Raw genomic sequence first — 17,028 nt, 5'->3', positions numbered from 1 at the left:
AAAAAAAAAGAAATAGAAAAGTACTGTCACTGCCTTCTTTTCACATTGTGCTGATTCTTCACTGTGAGCGTCAGTCAGCGTGCAGTACTCCTCCTCACCCCCTGTAGCTGCGTACAAGTGAGTTGCGGCGAGTCCGCAAGCCAGTGAAGCTGCAGGAAATCAGGACATTCTCGTTTTGCCGGGTCATTGGCTTGTAAAAAAATGCTATTTTCAGCATTTCTGCTGCGCTGATGAGGATAAAAATTTTTTCGCACATTCTCAGATAGTGAAGGAACCTGAAACTGCTATAATCTGGAAACATGTTTTTGGGCCTAAAATTGCAATTATTATCCGTGTACCCCTTACCTCTGCTCACGTAAAAAGCACTACAGATAGGGTGAAAGGGTTAAGTGAGGCCAGTACACAATCGATGTTTTCAGGAGATCTTACAGGCTTCTGTATAAAGCACAACCAACTCTTCTGAAACTAATCGCCTGTTTGCGTCTAAACAAGCTTTTCACAGTGTCTGCACCACTATCCACATGCATGAATGGGCGAACATGAAAGCATGCTCACCTGTTCAAAACGGGTCCCACAACCTTGCATGACATATGTGCCTACCCTAGGATGTGATCACGGTGCAAGTGTAAACAACTGCACAAGCCTCAATGAGCCTTCAATAGATACAGCTAAGCTAATCTTTAGGGAACAAAGGTGCTTTCAAAAAGTAAACTAAATGGATGGCCTGGCTCTTCAGCAGGTGGGTGCCTTCAAGTTTCCAGCCAATTTTGTTTGGGCAAAGGCGAGCAAGAGAAGTCAAGTGCACAATTGTACTGCCAAGGTTCGACATGCACGCATACATTTGCAGCAATTCCTGTACTTGCAGACATGACCCAGAAGAGCCACAAATCAAGTTATGCTGGCCCCTTATAATTATATGATTGCACAATGGGAATTCAAGTATGCATGTCATCTTTTATTGCATCGGCCAAGTAAAAAGTAAGGAAATGTGTTTTGTAAAAAGGTGCAAGTGATATACTACCCTGTTCTTCAAAAATACGCCTAAAGGTGAGTGCAATGAATACATCGGAAAATACAGTGCCCTCTGGCTTACTTCCACTCTGGAAAATTTACAATGTTTGCAACCTATTAGCCAGCTCTTTATGTCAGTATAAGATTCCACACAAGTTTCCTAATGTTCTTCTGTGCACAAAGCACCCAATAGTAAAATTAAGATACTTATACATACTCTCTCAAACAGTCCAGCACGGATGTAGTAGTCCGCCAGGGAATTCCAAAGCTGGCCAATCTGGTCTGTGTAACGGCGAAGCCCACCTCGAATAATGGCATCCACTTTGAGTGAGTGCACCTTATCAGGGTTCTTGGAAATCATGTCGCACAACTCATTCCACAGCTGAAATAGAAAGCAGCATATTTAGACCCTCACAAAAAGGCCTTCCTCAGATTTATATCGCTAGCCTCACCAGCAAAACCCTCAAATTCAGAAACACCCAAAGAGAAGCTATACTATTGTACAAAAAAGGTGAGAAAAATGAGGACTGGTCCCAAGTGCAAAACTTGCTGTTCTTTTGGAAAATTGAATGCGTAATATACAATATTAATGACCTAATAAGTAACACTTATCGTTTACCAGATGCAGTGGTGGGAATGGCCAAGAGTATTTTGAAGCAGATTTTGTAGCAGTCAACAATGATGATTCTGAATGGTTATCCACTGGACACTGTTCCTGCACATCAAAAATGGTTCCAGAGTACCATCCTGGCGCAATGGATTGCAAATATTCTCAAGGAAGATCATCCACGCAAGCGACCACTCATGAACAAATTACAACCATCATGCGGCCACACAACCAGAATGCTCGAAAAGAAAATGTTGTATGTCCCTAGTGGTAAAGCACGAGACAAAGGCATGCATAAGGTGGTGGTTGCCGCCACCTCTTCTCAATGGCCTCCGATATTAAGCGGCGCAGCTCATCCTGGAGCAGTTTTGGAGCAGTTTATCTCATTTGTAGCATGGATCTAGCAGCTTTAGCCATGGAGTTTCATACATTTACTAGAGGGAACTGTGGCGCTAGTGTCTACAGGAGCTGCAAGCCAGGCAGTTCAGCCAGAATTGGAATGGTGGGTAGCAAATGGATTTGCCAAAACTTCGTCCTTTTGGATTTAAATGGCATCGTGAATTTGCAAAGTGATCATCTTTAAGAAAGTCGCCATCATCATCATCAGCGTATTTTATGTCCACTGCAGGACGAAGGCCTTTCTCTGTTATCGCCAGTTACCCCTGTCCTACACCAACCGATTCCAACCAGCACCCGCAAATTTCTCAATTTCGTCGCACCACCTAGTCTTCTGCTGTCCTCTACTGCACTTCTCTTCTCTTCGCAACCATTCCATCACCCTAATGGTCCAATGGTTATCTAATCTGTGCATTACATGACCTGTCCAGCGACATTTTTCTCTCTTAATGTCAATTACAATATTGTCTATACCCGTTTGCTCTCCAAACCGCTCGCTTTTTGTCTCTTAAAGTGATGCCTAACATTCTTCATTCCATCGCTCTTTGTTCTCAAGCTTCTTTGTCAGTCTCCAAATTTCTGCCCCATATGTCAGCACCGGTAAAATGCACTGATTGTACACCTTCCTTTTCAATGATAATAGCAAGCTTCCAGTCAGGAGCTGACAATGTCTGCCGTATGCAATACAACCCATTTTTATTCTTCTATGAATTTCCTTCTCATGATCAGGGTTCCCTGTGATTAACTGACTTAAGTATACATACACCTTCTCACCCTTAAGAGGCTGACTGGCGATACTGAACTCTTGTTCCTCTGCCTGGTTATTCATCATTATCTTTGTCTTCTGCATATTAATCTTCAACCCCACTTTTACGCTCTCTCTGTTAAGGTCCTCAATCATTTGTTGTAACTCGTCTGCAGTGTTGCTGAATAGAACAATGTCATCCGCAAACCAAAGGCTGCTGAGGTACGTGCCTCGGTCCTTACTCCTAAGCATTCCCTGTTTAGTAGCTTGAATATTTCTTCCAGGCACACAGTGAATAGCATTGGAGAGATTGTATCTCTTTGTCTGACCCCTTTCTTTATAGGTATCGTCCTTCATATGGAGAATTAAAGTAGCTGTGGAATCTCTGTAGGTATTTTCCAGGATATTAACGTAAGCGGTCTGTACCCCTTGATTACGTAATGCCTTTATGACTGCTGATATCACTAATGAATCAAATGCCTTTTCATAATCTGTGAAAGCCATGTATAAGGGCTGATTGTACTCTGCAGATTTCTCGATTACCTGATTGATGACATGGATGTGATCCATTGTAGAGCATCCCTTCCTGAAACCTGCCTGTTCCCCTGGTTGACTAAAGTCCAGTGTTACCCTTATTATATTGGAGATTATCATGGTGTATATTTTATATAATAGTGGGAGTAAGCTAATGGACTATAATTTTTCAATTCCTTAACATCTCCCTTTTTGTGGATTAGTATAATGTGTGCATTTTTCCAGTTTTCTGGGACCCTTGCAGTCGACAGACACTTCGTATAGAGAGTCGCCAGTGTTCTAAGCATTATGTCTCTTCCATCTTTGATTAAATCTACTGTTATTCCGTCTTCTCCTGCCGCTTTTCCCCGTTTCATGTCTTGCAAGGCCCTTCTGACCTTATTGCTAGTTATAGGCGGAATTTCTGTATCCTGTTCATTACTGTTTCGAATGGAGTTTTCCCCGAGTCCTCTGGGTATTGAACAGGTCAGTATAGAATTCTTCTGCTGCTTTTACTATACATTCGAGATTGCTGATGGTATTGCCCTGCTTATCTTTCAGTGCATACATCTTAGTTTGTTCTATGCCAAGTTCCCTTCCGACTGATTTCAGGCTGCGTCCATTTCTTACGGCTTCTTGTCTTTCTCACATTACAATTTCGAGTATCACTTATTTTCGCCTTGTTGATCAGTTTTGACAGTTCCGTGAATTCTATCTTATCTCTTGAGTTGGACACTTTCATTCTTTGTCATTTCTTTATTAGGTCCTTTCTTACTTGGGAGAGCTTGCCTGCTGGTTGCCTTGATGCCTCTGAAGCTAGCCTCGTTACGGTTTCATTCATTAGCTCTATGTCAGCATCATCATCTCTCTGTTCTAAGGCGTACCAGCTTGAATTTGTCTGCCTTTACTCTTACTGCCTCTAGGTTGACCTGTTTCTTCTTGACCAGTTTTGCTCTTTCTCTTTTCAAATTGAGGTGAATCCTAGCCCTCACTAACCTACGATCACTGCACTTTACCCTACCTATCACTTCTACCTCCTGCACTATGCTGGGATTGGCAGAAACTATGAAATCAATTTCATTTCTTGTTTCACCATTAGGGCTTTTCCGGTCCACTTTCTGTTGCTACGCTTCCTGAAAAAGGTGTCATTATTCTCAGCTTATTCCTTTCTGCAAATTCTACCAGCATCTCGTCTCTAGCGCTTCTGGAGTCGACACCTTAGTTGCCAATAGCTTAGTTGCCAATTGCTCTTTTTCGCCGCTTTGCATTGAAGTCACCCATTACTACTGTAAACTGAGTTTGCACTTTTATCATCATCGTGACTGGATGTTGGAGGGTAGGCTTGTACTACCTTTAATCTGTACCTCTCATTAAGTTTGATTACGACTACTGCTACCATCTCGTTAATGCTGTAGAATTCGTCAACATTGCCGCTATGTCCTTATGGATTAGGAATCCTACCCCATATTGGCTTCTTATCTGGGAGACCTCTATAGCAGAGGACATGGCCGTTATTCAGCAATGTCTAAGTCTCACCAGTTCTAACCTCCCTAAGGTCAATGATATCCCAAACAATGTCTGATAGTTCCTTAAAGAGTCCTGCTAAGCTAGCCTCACTCGACAGAGTTCGGCTGTTAAAGGTTGACAGGTCAGCTTCCATTATAAATAATAAGCGTATTTACTTGCATAATGATCAGACTCACATGATGATCGCACGCCTGAATTTTGTCGTCAAAATTAGATTTTTTTCTTTCCGGTGTAATGATCGCACCCTGAACTTGCCGCAGCGATATGTCATGTGCCAAGTCTAGCTAATGATGATCGCAATTACCATCTGTCGAATGCTGTCGAATGCTACACGAACAACTCTTCAAGACATACCAAGCAGTCTGCACGTACCAAACATTCTTAAGCAGATGCCCCATTTTATTCCTTTCATCCTTTTCACATTGCCATGAAAAAAAAGCTACAACCAAACTTGCCTTGGCTTTATTATTTGTAGGCTTTATAATGGTTGTGGTCAACAAAAACAACAAAAAAGGCGCCTTTCGGTACTTCTCGTCTCCACTCGTGAGCACACAACAAATCGCGAGCGGAAACGATAGTAGCCACGTTTACACTGATACGTTAGAAGTGTACCCTATTCATATGCCGACGCTTGTAACACAGCTAAGATATTCGCCCACCCTTAACGGAAATGTGCTGTATTAGGACAGTAGTGATGACAAATGCCGCAGTTTCCGCAGCATACCCGCCATGTGTTTCTATGTCACTGGCAGCTAAGCACGCCCATCTCTGTTTCTGTCCCCTCAAAGTGGACATGGCTACGTTATTGCCGCAGACTCACTGATATTAACGACATTATTCCTTACTGACATGGAAGAAACTGTTTCAATACGCGTAATGTACTCACAAAAAGAACACACACACACACAAAAAGCATGTTCGGCGCATTTGCCTTGCTCTGCTGGCCGCCATTTTTGTTTTGGTGTCCCGCACTGTTACAGCGACAGCCGCCTGTTTGTTGACCTGTCGTCATCCCACAGCAAATGTGGGATGAAAAAAAAATTTTTTTTTCCTTTCGCAGAAAATTTAACCCGCGTAATGATCGCACCCCTGAATTTGCTGTTTTCTTTTTTTTACAAAAAAAAAAGTGTGATCATTATGCAAGTAGATACGGTAAATAAGCATTATTAAAATTGTCTGACGGCAAGATTCGAACACAGAATCCCTAGCACCGAAGCTCAATATTGAACCCATTACACCATGGATTCAATGACAAGCAAAACCACGGCAATTAGCAGTTATTACGCGTGCTTGCAGAGTCTTATTACCCTATGCATTGAAAAGAAAGTATATATTGCTTTGAAATTTAGGTCAATTTAAGCCCATATAAAGTGCAATAAATGAAGCCACAAGAACCTGTGAAGCCCCAAGCACGAAGATCAGGCAAATCCACGTACTGTACCCATCATTCCCATGGTGGCTGAACTATCGCTGTACCAGAGTTCCCTCTAGTAATTGTAGGAAACAGTATGGTTTTAATGAAATGTAGCAGATTAGAGAAATTGCAGCAGCATTCCCACCAATGCAGATGCCCCCCCCCCCCCCACGCTGAATCAGACTACTCGCTTTTTTACTTATAGTGCAAAACTATGTGTTAAGGCAATCTTCTCATTGCAACAGAAACAATGAACCCACTTAAGAATGGCCAATGTTATTATGCCTATGCCTATGTAAATGGGAACAGTCTTTGATTGCTTTCACAAAGAATTTGGAGGGCGTTTAAGCTTTGCCTTTAAGAGTGGAACACAATAGCATTAAAAGATTCCAGGCTGCTTCTGACACTTCCCGGCAACTGCAGCCTACGTAACCGTAATGTTTACCAGGAAACACTGGCAACGAACATTATGCACGAAGGCAAGCCTTCTGGTAGAAACGCAGCCTCTTGCGTGGGCCACGATGCGGCGGAGGCGAGCGCAACCTGTAGGTGCTGCAAGGAACCAGACGTGCCACTTCATAGTGTCCAAAATTTGCATGTGCTGGTGCATTTTCTCATATGTAAAAATTACAATCCCATGCTAGCATGTCTGTAGATTGTGTGTAACTCATACTTCACAATTTTTCTGACGTATTTTACTTGGAGAAATTCAAGTATTTCAGTTACTTCTTTGCACTAGATGGAGGACCTGCATGGTTGGGTACGCGTGGTTGGGTTATAATGGCTCGGAATGATTCTTGCGAAAACGATGGTAGACGCTGGACACCGAGGCCGGATTTTCTGCGACACGAGGACCTTAATGGTAGTACATTGAAACAATGCCCAGCTATGACACAATCATATATCTTTAACAGATGTGGCACATCAACTGTATCACTGCTGTTTATATAACTTCATCCATGATGCATTTGCTCCAATATCAAGGGACCATAACCTGGCACTTTCGCTACAACACCAATGTTGCAAACAATATCAGTATTTTTTAGCAGATTGGATGATAACTGTGTTGGAGCTACAGCTAGATTTATTTTTTCATTACATTTCGTGTCTTCCCTAATGACAAACTGGCCTATATCCCTAAGAATGAAAGAGAGGGGGGAGTTAAAAAATTAAATTTTGGCGTTTCACATGCCAAAACCGCAATACGATTATGAGGCATGCCATAATGGAGGACTCCAGATTAATTTTATGTTCCCGGGGTTCGTTAACATGCACCAAATGCATGGTATCTGGGCATGTTTGCCCCCATTGCTAGGAGAGAATACTAGGAGATGACTAACTAGGAGAGGATAAGAAAAAGATTTTACAGCATAGGAACGGTCAGTGGAACACAAACATAGTGGCACACATTGCGGCACTAATTAGGCTTTGAACAGACTAATTAAGCTAGAAGAAATCGACTTTCTGAAGCATTCTGCTCAAGATTGCCTGCATGACAGGTGCACAGGCACTCTCGAGCGCGGCGAGATCAGCTCATTGTGGATATTTAATCCATACAGAGATAAAAAAATTGTTTGCCACAAAATAAAAATGCAGTGTTATCAACATTATCATATAACGTAAATGTGAGTTAATTTCTGACTCACTTATGACTACCTTAATTTATTGGACCTACAGGTGAATTCAGCTGTGAACACCTGCATGCCCAATGGAACTGAAGCAATATTTTATTACACTGAGGCTGTAAATAAATGTTAATGCTGTAGACATTACTTCATAAATCATCCAAGCAAGATATTCCAAAAATTGTGCTGCATATATGCTGGATTACATGCATTTTTAACATTACGTGCAGACCATGCATCTCTACGCCTCCTCAATACCAGAAAACATTTATCCTACCTGATGTTTAGACTTTCCTTCCTTAGACACAAAGTCTTCCTTATTGACAATGTCTGCCAGTAGAACAGCAGCATCATCCAAGCGACCGATGCGTGTCAAGTATTCCACAAATTCCTCCGCATTCTCAGGGCAGAGCTAAATTGAAGCAAATAAATGACTCAGAATAATTTTGCAAACACAACAGTCCCACAAACGCCAAAGCACATGATGCCATAACATATAAGGAGTACCACGGTATCAAGTAACAATGGCAACCAAAGATGGAGAAATAGTAGGGCCATTTTGCTCAATAGAAAAAGCTTTTACAGCAAAGATGGATGCACCTGCACAAAGGCCTCTCCTTATTTTATTTAAGAAACCAGTTTTATTTAACAAACCAGAAAACATTCTTTGCTTCATACCAGACACTTTGAGGTAGGTAGGTATGTTTCGGGCATTATTATTTCGGGCATTTTCAATAGAAAATAATATGTCGTATAGACTCGCGTAAGGGCCGCACTTTTTTTTCACAATTTTGACAAGGTGCGACCTTTACATGGGACCAAACCATTTGGTTCAGCCCTGGCCCTAGATACTATATGCTGCTACTAGATGGTTCTTGCCATCAAGTACTGGCACATGGAAGTATGCAGCACGTGAAAATTCACCAATGCACACACGTGGCATCAGCGCACCGAACGTGACTGCTTATTAGCTGGAATTTTTTTTCCAAATTTTGTGCTGACAAGTTAGGGGTGCAGCCCTTACACAAGTCTATAGGTATGTGTTTGATGGCAAGATTGAATTTCGGTCTTAAAGCAGAACAGCCTGATGTGCTAACCATTTGGCCACAATTGCACACATACTTCTCTCATGCCAACGTCAACTAGATATCTGAGACAAACTGCACATGCATCACATTGCACAGCATGTGCACACGCGCCAGTTCGCAATAGGAATGAAATGGGCAAAGAATAGTCACCCTTGCCACTCTCTTTCATGCCTGTAATGCCACATACAAACAAGTTGTTTATAAAATCAGCATGCTGGATTCTTCCATTTTTCCCCCAAGGCAGCTAGTGCTTTAAGGAAATATTTTAAACTGCACCACTTTCAGAACCAGCCCACACTTCCAAGTCCTCTCCTCGCAGAAGCTAGCACTACAATGACACTGTGTGACAGTAATCCTGTCAGGATCAACTGAGGTCAAAACAAAACACGTAAAAATTTTTTGCCACAGTACAAAAAGAAACAGTCATCACACTGTCACTGTTACCGTTGTCACACATCAAACAAAACTGCTTGCCTTACAAAAACATGTTAGTTGATGTAGGAACACTCTGTAGAAACCAAAACATTGCTAAATAGCCAGCTACCTGAAAACACCTCACATAACATAGATTGCCACATTTTGTGGAATCTGCCTTACTTTTACTCACAGAGGTAGATCAAGAACTGTGATCTCAACATGTATCAAACACTGGTATAAAACATTTTAATACAGTCTACGGTCGTGACAATGAACCTGCGTACAACAGACTTTCGGATATAACGGACCATGTTTCAGCCTTGGTTTGTTCTACGTATTTTATTAATGAAACGATGTTAACTTTTAACGGACCAGTACAATGGACTATTGGGTACAGCGGATTAAATCAGCGTCAATTTTTTTCAAAAGCAGGCATACAAAACGTACTTTTACCGTGTCGACACGGGCTGACAACTGACTTGCGAGGGTTACATTTTTTTCAAAAGCAGGCGTACAAAACATACTTTTGCCGTGTTGACACGGGCGGACAACTGACGATTGTGGCTCAATATCGCATGCACGAGAGAGAAAGGAAGGCAGGGCGGAAATGCGCAGCCTCTTTCGCGCGCGAGGCATGGGGTTCTACTCCGGTGGTTGCTGCTTACGGCGCGGCCGCCGTATCTTGAAAGCGATCTGCGATGCGGACAAAGTGCGCTTAGTGCCGGGAGCTTTGCATGCGTTGTGCTTTCGACGTTTAGTTCGTGTTGAAGCAAGAGGCAGCACGAAGGTCAATTCGCTCGCTGCTGCTGCCACGATTATCTTGCTTCATTTGCTATCGCAATTGATGCTTCACCTTTTGGGTGAAACTGTAACTTTTTTTCTTTGTTTTTCACTTCGAACGTTCATCACACACAATTTGTAATAACGCTGTTAGACATTGTGACGAAAGTTTTGTAAGTGAGGCTTTTTGAATATTACGGACTTCGGATAAAACATACATTTTTTTGTCAGATTATCAGGGTCCGTTGTAACGAGAGTCGACTGTATCCACCTCTCAAAAGGTTATTTCATATTCTAAATAAATAAATTGAAAAACTAAATCATGACATTAGCCATCATCATTGAATATAAGGCAACAATGTATGAATGTGGTGCTTAATCCCTCAGTTGTTTTGAACAGGCCTAACTTATCCATGCCAAGCGATCGCCAAAGGGATTCGACGAGTGCAACCCATTGAAGTTTGCCACTTCAATGTTAGGAAGCTTTGTCACGGAATAAGCACTTTAGGTTACGAAATTTTTCAACATAATTAAGTGCCAAAGGGTGATATCCAGATTGAGAAACTATTCATCATGTTTTTAAAAACCCATAGAACTATAAGTACCTTAAGGTAGCGGCGGTAAACACGAAGAGCTGTTTCCGGAATGTCGTGCATGTTGACAAACTCCAAATAAAGTGGCCATATACGAGGATGCTGAGTGATAGGCAAAGCCCGGAGGGCCCTGTCAAACACTCGTCGTGTGCGTGTAATCTTCTGCTGCAGGGTGAGAAATTTGCAGTAGTCCATCCATATTCGGGGCATCTGCCATAATAGAAAGGCCATATGTTAAAACTTAGCAATAAACACACTTGTAATGAGTTTGCTACATTAATATGTATATAAAAAGAAAACCTTGTTTGAACCAACAGCTTGAAGCAGAACTTGGACAAAAAGAATAAAACGAAGAAATTTCCTCGAAGTTGTGTTTTCATGCTGTTTATGTACAATGAACTAGCCCAAACCTGCACTTTGCTAAAAAAACCAAAACAATTATACCTCCATAAGTATAGCACTACAACATGCAAGAAGGCAAAAGGCATTAATAAAGCATCACTATAATTCAGTGTTTTATGTCCCTGTGATTTCTTAATGCCATATATAATTAAAGCAAGAAGACAATAAATGGTATTGACACCTAACCTCCTCAGTCACAGTATCAACATTTGTGGACGCAAATTCCTTTTTGTGAGATCTGTCCAACAATGGCAAAAAACTGAGGAGCAGGTCAATTGTTCCCTCTGCTTACCCAATGTTACTCCAGTTCACTGTACACAGCAGAGTACCACTACACATGATAACTTCATTAAAGACACTACCATGTTTGATGGAATGCTCTACATTCTGCGTTACGTCAACAATGATGAAGCGGTAGTTTCTCGTTCCTTGTTATTCCTGCAGTCAACAATTACCTTGTATACGTGGTATGGACCTGTGATTCAAATCAATTCAAATTAAAAGATGCAACATTATTACTGTACACTAAGTCAAAATTTAATTACTCTGCATTTACGAGAACTACTATAAAATGCAGAAGTGATCTTGATACCATCCCTGCTTTCTTTTAAGAGAGTATGCAGAGCCTGGGAATAAAATTATTTGACTGACACATGGGCTTATCTGGATGCCAGTCACTAAAAAACCGTCACTCAGTAAAATAAGCAAAAAATTTAAATTTTCAGGTCTTATGAGCAAAAACCACATGATTATGAGGCATGCCATAGTGGAGGAATCTGGGTGAATTTTGACAACCATGGGTTCCTTAACACACTGCAAGATTTGGGGGTCACGCTCTAGCCTCTGCCACCGGTGCGTCTTAAAAAGGGTAGCTGGCGGCCTACGCTGTCGTCCGAACTTTCACAGCAAGAGTTGTTTCTTTGCTGATATGTACAAGGTCGGGAGGTTGAAGGAATACAACAGGAGTTTATTTACATGGGAGGGCAAACTTAATTAGATACAAAGGCAGACTAATACTGGCCGAAGTACAGAGTGCAGTTCTTATTAACCCGTAGCAAAGGCACATCTTTTTCATAGCATAACTACACAATTCAAGAGGACTACTCTAAATAATTCTGGGATAGAAGCTCAGTGGCTATGGTGTTGGGCAGCTAAGCACGAGGTCGTGGGATCGAATCCCGGCCATGGCGGTCGCATTTCGATGGGAGCGAAATGCAAAAACACCCATGTACGTAGATTTAGGTACACGTTAAAGAACCCGAGGTGGTCTAAATTTCCGGAGTCCCCCACTATGGCGTGCCTCATAATCAGAATGTGGTTTTAGCATGTAAAACCCCATAATTTAATTTTTAATTTAATGGTAAAGCCAGGCAGAATAACTAGAATAATATATGTCGGAATGCAAAGAAATTTTTCACTCCAAATTGTGGAGAATAAAACAAAGTTTGGAAACTTATTATGTAAGGTCCTTGAGTTATGGTTCATTATGCAAAGATTCTCGCTCGACTAATTGCAGTTTCAATGCAAACTATGAGGAGAAGGTGTAGCAGAAGCAGTTTGCGACAGTGTCAATAAATACATGGTCAAACCTTAAAAGTACAGTGCTTCCATTATTCCAGCAAATGGCAGTGTCATCCCATAGTTTTCTGCAGACATTACGTACACGAAAAGAAAAATAATTTAAGTAGATGTCTGAACCGTTGAGTTTATGGTCACTTATAATACTTCAATTTTAATGCAGAAATCTTTAAAAAAAAATTAAATTATGGGGTTTTACTTGCCAAAACTCCTTAATTTTTTTAAGGAGTTTTGGCAAGTAAAAGGAGTGTGCAATAGAAGTCGGTGGTAACTTCGTTAAACAGGATACCAGTAAGCTATCGCAGGAGACGAAATGTCTGATCAAGAAACGCCAATGTATGAAAGCCTCTAACCCTACAACTAGAATAGAACTGGCAGAACTTTCGAAGTTAATCAACAAGCGTAAGAAAGCTGACATAAGGAAGAATAATATGGATAGAATTGAAGATGCTCTCAGGAACGGAGGAAGCCTAAAAGCAGTGAAGAAACTAGGAATAGGCAAGAATCAGATGTATGCGTTAAGAGACAAAGCCAGCAATATCATTACTAATATGGATGAGATCGTTCAAGTGGCTGAGGAGTTCTATAGAGATTTATACAGCACCAGCGGCACCCACGACGATAATGGAAGAGAGAATAGTCTAGAGGAATTTGAAATCCCACAAGTAATGCCGGAAGAAGTAAAGAAAGCCTTGGGAGCTATGCAAAGGGGGAAGGCAGCTGGGGAGGATCAAGTAATAGCAGATTTGTTGAAGGATGGTGGGCAGATTGTTCTAGAGAAACTGGCCACCCTGTATACGCAATGCCTCATGACTTCGAGCGTACCGGAATTTTGGAAAAACGCTAAATAATCCTAATCCATAAGAAAGGGGATGCAAAAGACTTGAAAAATTATAGAGCGATCAGCTTACTGTCCGTTGCCTACAAAGTATTTACTAAGGTAATTGCAAATAGAATCAGGAACACCTTAGACTTCCGTCAACCAAAGGACCAGGCAGGATTCCGTAAAGGCTACTCAACAATAGACCATATTCACACTATCAATCAGGTGATAGAGAAATGTGCGGAATATGACCAACCCTTATATATATAGCTTTCATTGATTACGAGAAAGCGTTTGATTCAGTCAAAACCTCAGCAGTCATGGAGGCATTGCGGAATCACGGTATAGACGAGCCGTATGTAAAAATACTGAACGATATCCAATGCTATTCACAGCGTGTTTACAGGAAGTATTCAGAGACCTGGATTGGGAAGAATTAGGCATAAGAGTTAATGGAGAATACCTTAGTAACTTGCGATTTGCTGATGATATTGCCTTGCTTAGTAACTCAGGGGACCAACTGCAATGCATGCTCACTGACCTGGAGAGGCAAAGCCATAGGGTGGGTCTAAAATTAATCTGCAGAAAACTAAAGTAATGTATAACAGTCTCAGAAGAGAACAGCAGTTTACGATAGGTAGTGAGGTACTGGAAGTGGTAAGGAAATACATCTACTTAGGACAGGTAGTGACTGCGGATCCGGATCATGACACTGAAATAATCAGAAGAATAAGGATGGGCTGGGGTGCGTTTGGCAGGCATTCTCAGATCATGAACAGCAGGTTGCCATTATCCCTCAAGAGAAAAGTATATAACAGCTGTGTCTTACCAGTACTCACGTACGGGGCAGAAACCTGGAGGCTTACGAAAAGGGTTCTACTTAAATTGAGGACGATGCAACGAGCTATGGAAAGAAGAATGATAGGTGTAACGTTAAGGAATAAGAAAAGAGCCGATTGGGTGAGGGAACAAACGCGAGTTACTGATATCTTAGTTGAAATCAAGAAAAAGAAATGGACATGGGCTGGACATGTAATGAGGAGGGAAGATAACCGATGGTCATTAAGGGCTACGGACCAAGGGAAGGGAAGCGTAGCAGAGGGAGGCAGAAAGTTAGGTGGGCGGATGAGACTAAGAAGTTTGCAGGGACAACATGGCCACAATTAGTACATGACCGGGGTAGTTGGAGAAGTATGGGAGAGGCCTTTGCCCTGCAGTGGGCGTAATTAGGCTGCTGCTGCTGATGATGATGACTTGCCAAAACCACGATCTGGTTATGAGGCACGCTGTAGTGGAGGACTCCGGAAATTTGGACCACCTGGGATTCTTTAACGTGCACCTAAATCTAAGCACACGGGTGTTCTCGCATTTTGCCCCCATCGAAATGCGGCCACCGTGGCCGGGATTCAATGCCGTGACCTCGTGCTTCGTAGCCCAATACCATAGCCACTAACAACAGCGGCGGGTCTGCAGAAATCTAGAAGCTTTAAAATGACAGGGCATACAGTCGATGTAATTCTTAAATTTTACGATAAATCCTCTGAAGCTTGTCAGTTAATACATTAGAAACATTGCACAAAAATGCTTCACTGCTTTCATTAGGAACTTCCAAAATCCAAACAAAATAAGTTATTTCTCCATAATCGGTTCTCAAGATGATTTTTATTAACGAGTTTGCTGACTATGTTACTTCATGACAGAAGTTCATCCCACAATTCTGCCTGGGGAACATTAATGGCATTAAGTGCAGAAGACGGCACAAATTAAAGAGTGGCTACTCTGGAGAAAAGCGTATTCATGTTGTCATTACAATCGGGGGAAATCGACTCCAGAACAGGCATCCTTGATACAAGTGTATTAACAATCGGTCCGAGATGCTACATCAAGACACATCAGAGGAAACATTCCTTGAAGGCAAGGATAAGAGAGCAGCAACTCTAGATTCAAACGAACTGAAGCAGTCTGACTAAGAGAGTTAATTTCAAGAAAAATATCTGACGCCCTTTTCTTCTGTCCAGAAAGCAATTTAGCAAACATTTCAGAAACGGCAAGCTTGTGTCATTAACTGGTGTCATCTGCAGGTGATACCATGCTGTCACGTTTCGAGCACACATCATCCACAAACTTTTCAATAAACAGAATGTTTCCTCAATATTCAAATAAAGGTAGCTGCTACTGCACCTCCACATTATGCATGCACCACTCACTGCACAATGTGTGGCAAAACCGAGTTTAAAAATCATTATTTGTGGTTCTACCAGCTGATCTTAGCTATCGTCCCAGCTAAACAAGTTCCGACGCCGATGTTCATGCAAATCCACTGAGGGTCAACGTCTACACTGAAGCCTCCATGCATTGTGCATGAACAATTTCCACACGTTTCTTTTTTTTTTTTTCGTGGAAAAAGGACAAGCATATACCATTTTAGCAAAAGAGGTGTAAGACTACCAAGCGCACTGTACAGAAAGTGCTAAAAATTGCCAATCAAATGGCGCCAATTATGATCCTGGAATGCGAGAACACTGCCCAAGTTGTCCGCCTTCGGCAGTCACGAAATACACAAGGGCAAAACCCCAAAATAATTTCAATTCTGGGGTTTTACGTGTCGAAACCACGATATGATTATGATGTATGCCGTAGTGGGTAACTCCGGGTTGATTTTGACCACCTGTTTTTTTTTTGTTTTTGTTTTTTTAAACGTGCACCCAATGCACAGTACACAAGCGTTTTTGCATTCCGCCCTCATCGAAGACCCCGAAACAAAAAGCATGCTTCGTGAAAATGGCAATACAGTAGAGGCCGCATGTTTTCAGTACTCACCTTATGCATGAAAACCAATGATCGCTCAAAAGCACTGTTGACATCCTCATACTCAGGGTCAGTTATGCAGAGATCTCTGACTTGTTGCCTTCTTAGTTTCAAATAGTTGTACCAAAGCTTGTAGCTGTAAAAGATTTTGGAGGCAGTATTATAACATTTCGTTAAATATTCTCGGAGTGGAAGTTAAAATTTGCCTGAAGAAGACAACCAAAGCAGCGAAAACGTTGTCACACCTGCCGGGAAGCTCTCTTAAAGCTCTTTCGCAGATCAAATTGATAACATGCTTTGGCTGATCTTTCTTGTAGTCAATGTAGCGTATCCAGTGCTTGACAGAGAACGGGTTCCGAATGATCTCTTCCTCGTACGGAAGATCGTCTTCCTCCTGAAATACACAGCACCGTTAGATAATTCCCAGGTGTTGTAAACTAAAGAGGAAATAACGTATGAACTGCTCTTACAAATACGATATCCTTGGTGCTTTTCATTGTTGGCTGATGATTTCTGTCCCATTAGTACTGAGTTCAAGCATGGGTGTGGTGAAAGCCCACGGCACGGGAAAGCACAAAATCCAAATTCAGAACAGTTACACTAGTTCAATTTGCGTTACAGCTGCGTTGCAATTACGCGGATCGCGCCAGGATCGCGCTTCACTGTTCGTTCGTATTCAATGTCAGTTTCTGCCAGTTTCA

The 17,028-nt window shown here is 41.8% G+C and overlaps 1 protein-coding gene across 2 annotated transcripts in view; it reads right to left on the bottom strand.

Moving 5' to 3' along the window:
- fand (Pre-mRNA-splicing factor SYF1 fand) overlaps positions 1-17,016 on the bottom strand; it is a 118,546-nt gene extending 101,530 nt beyond the window's left edge. The window contains exons 1-7 of one of the 2 annotated variants that reach the window (XM_075701379.1): positions 16,798-17,016; positions 16,573-16,721; positions 16,340-16,463; positions 10,729-10,926; positions 8,116-8,250; positions 1,631-1,726; positions 1,229-1,393 (exon numbers count right to left, since the gene is read on the bottom strand). In XM_075701379.1, coding sequence (XP_075557494.1) covers positions 1,229-1,393; positions 1,631-1,726; positions 8,116-8,250; positions 10,729-10,926; positions 16,340-16,463; positions 16,573-16,721; positions 16,798-16,824 — 894 coding nt within the window. In that variant the 5' untranslated portion in view covers positions 16,825-17,016. The remainder of the gene's footprint in view (positions 1-1,228; positions 1,394-1,630; positions 1,727-8,115; positions 8,251-10,728; positions 10,927-16,339; positions 16,464-16,572; positions 16,722-16,797) is intronic. The other variant, XM_075701381.1, reaches the window with a different exon arrangement.
- Between the last annotated feature and the right edge of the window lie 12 nt (positions 17,017-17,028).

Source organism: Dermacentor variabilis, chromosome 1, assembly GCF_050947875.1.
Source record: "Dermacentor variabilis isolate Ectoservices chromosome 1, ASM5094787v1, whole genome shotgun sequence".
NCBI lineage: Eukaryota > Metazoa > Arthropoda > Arachnida > Ixodida > Ixodidae > Dermacentor > Dermacentor variabilis.
The sequence above is the reverse complement of the archived record's forward strand: the minus strand, read 5'-3'. Positions and strand labels throughout refer to the sequence as shown.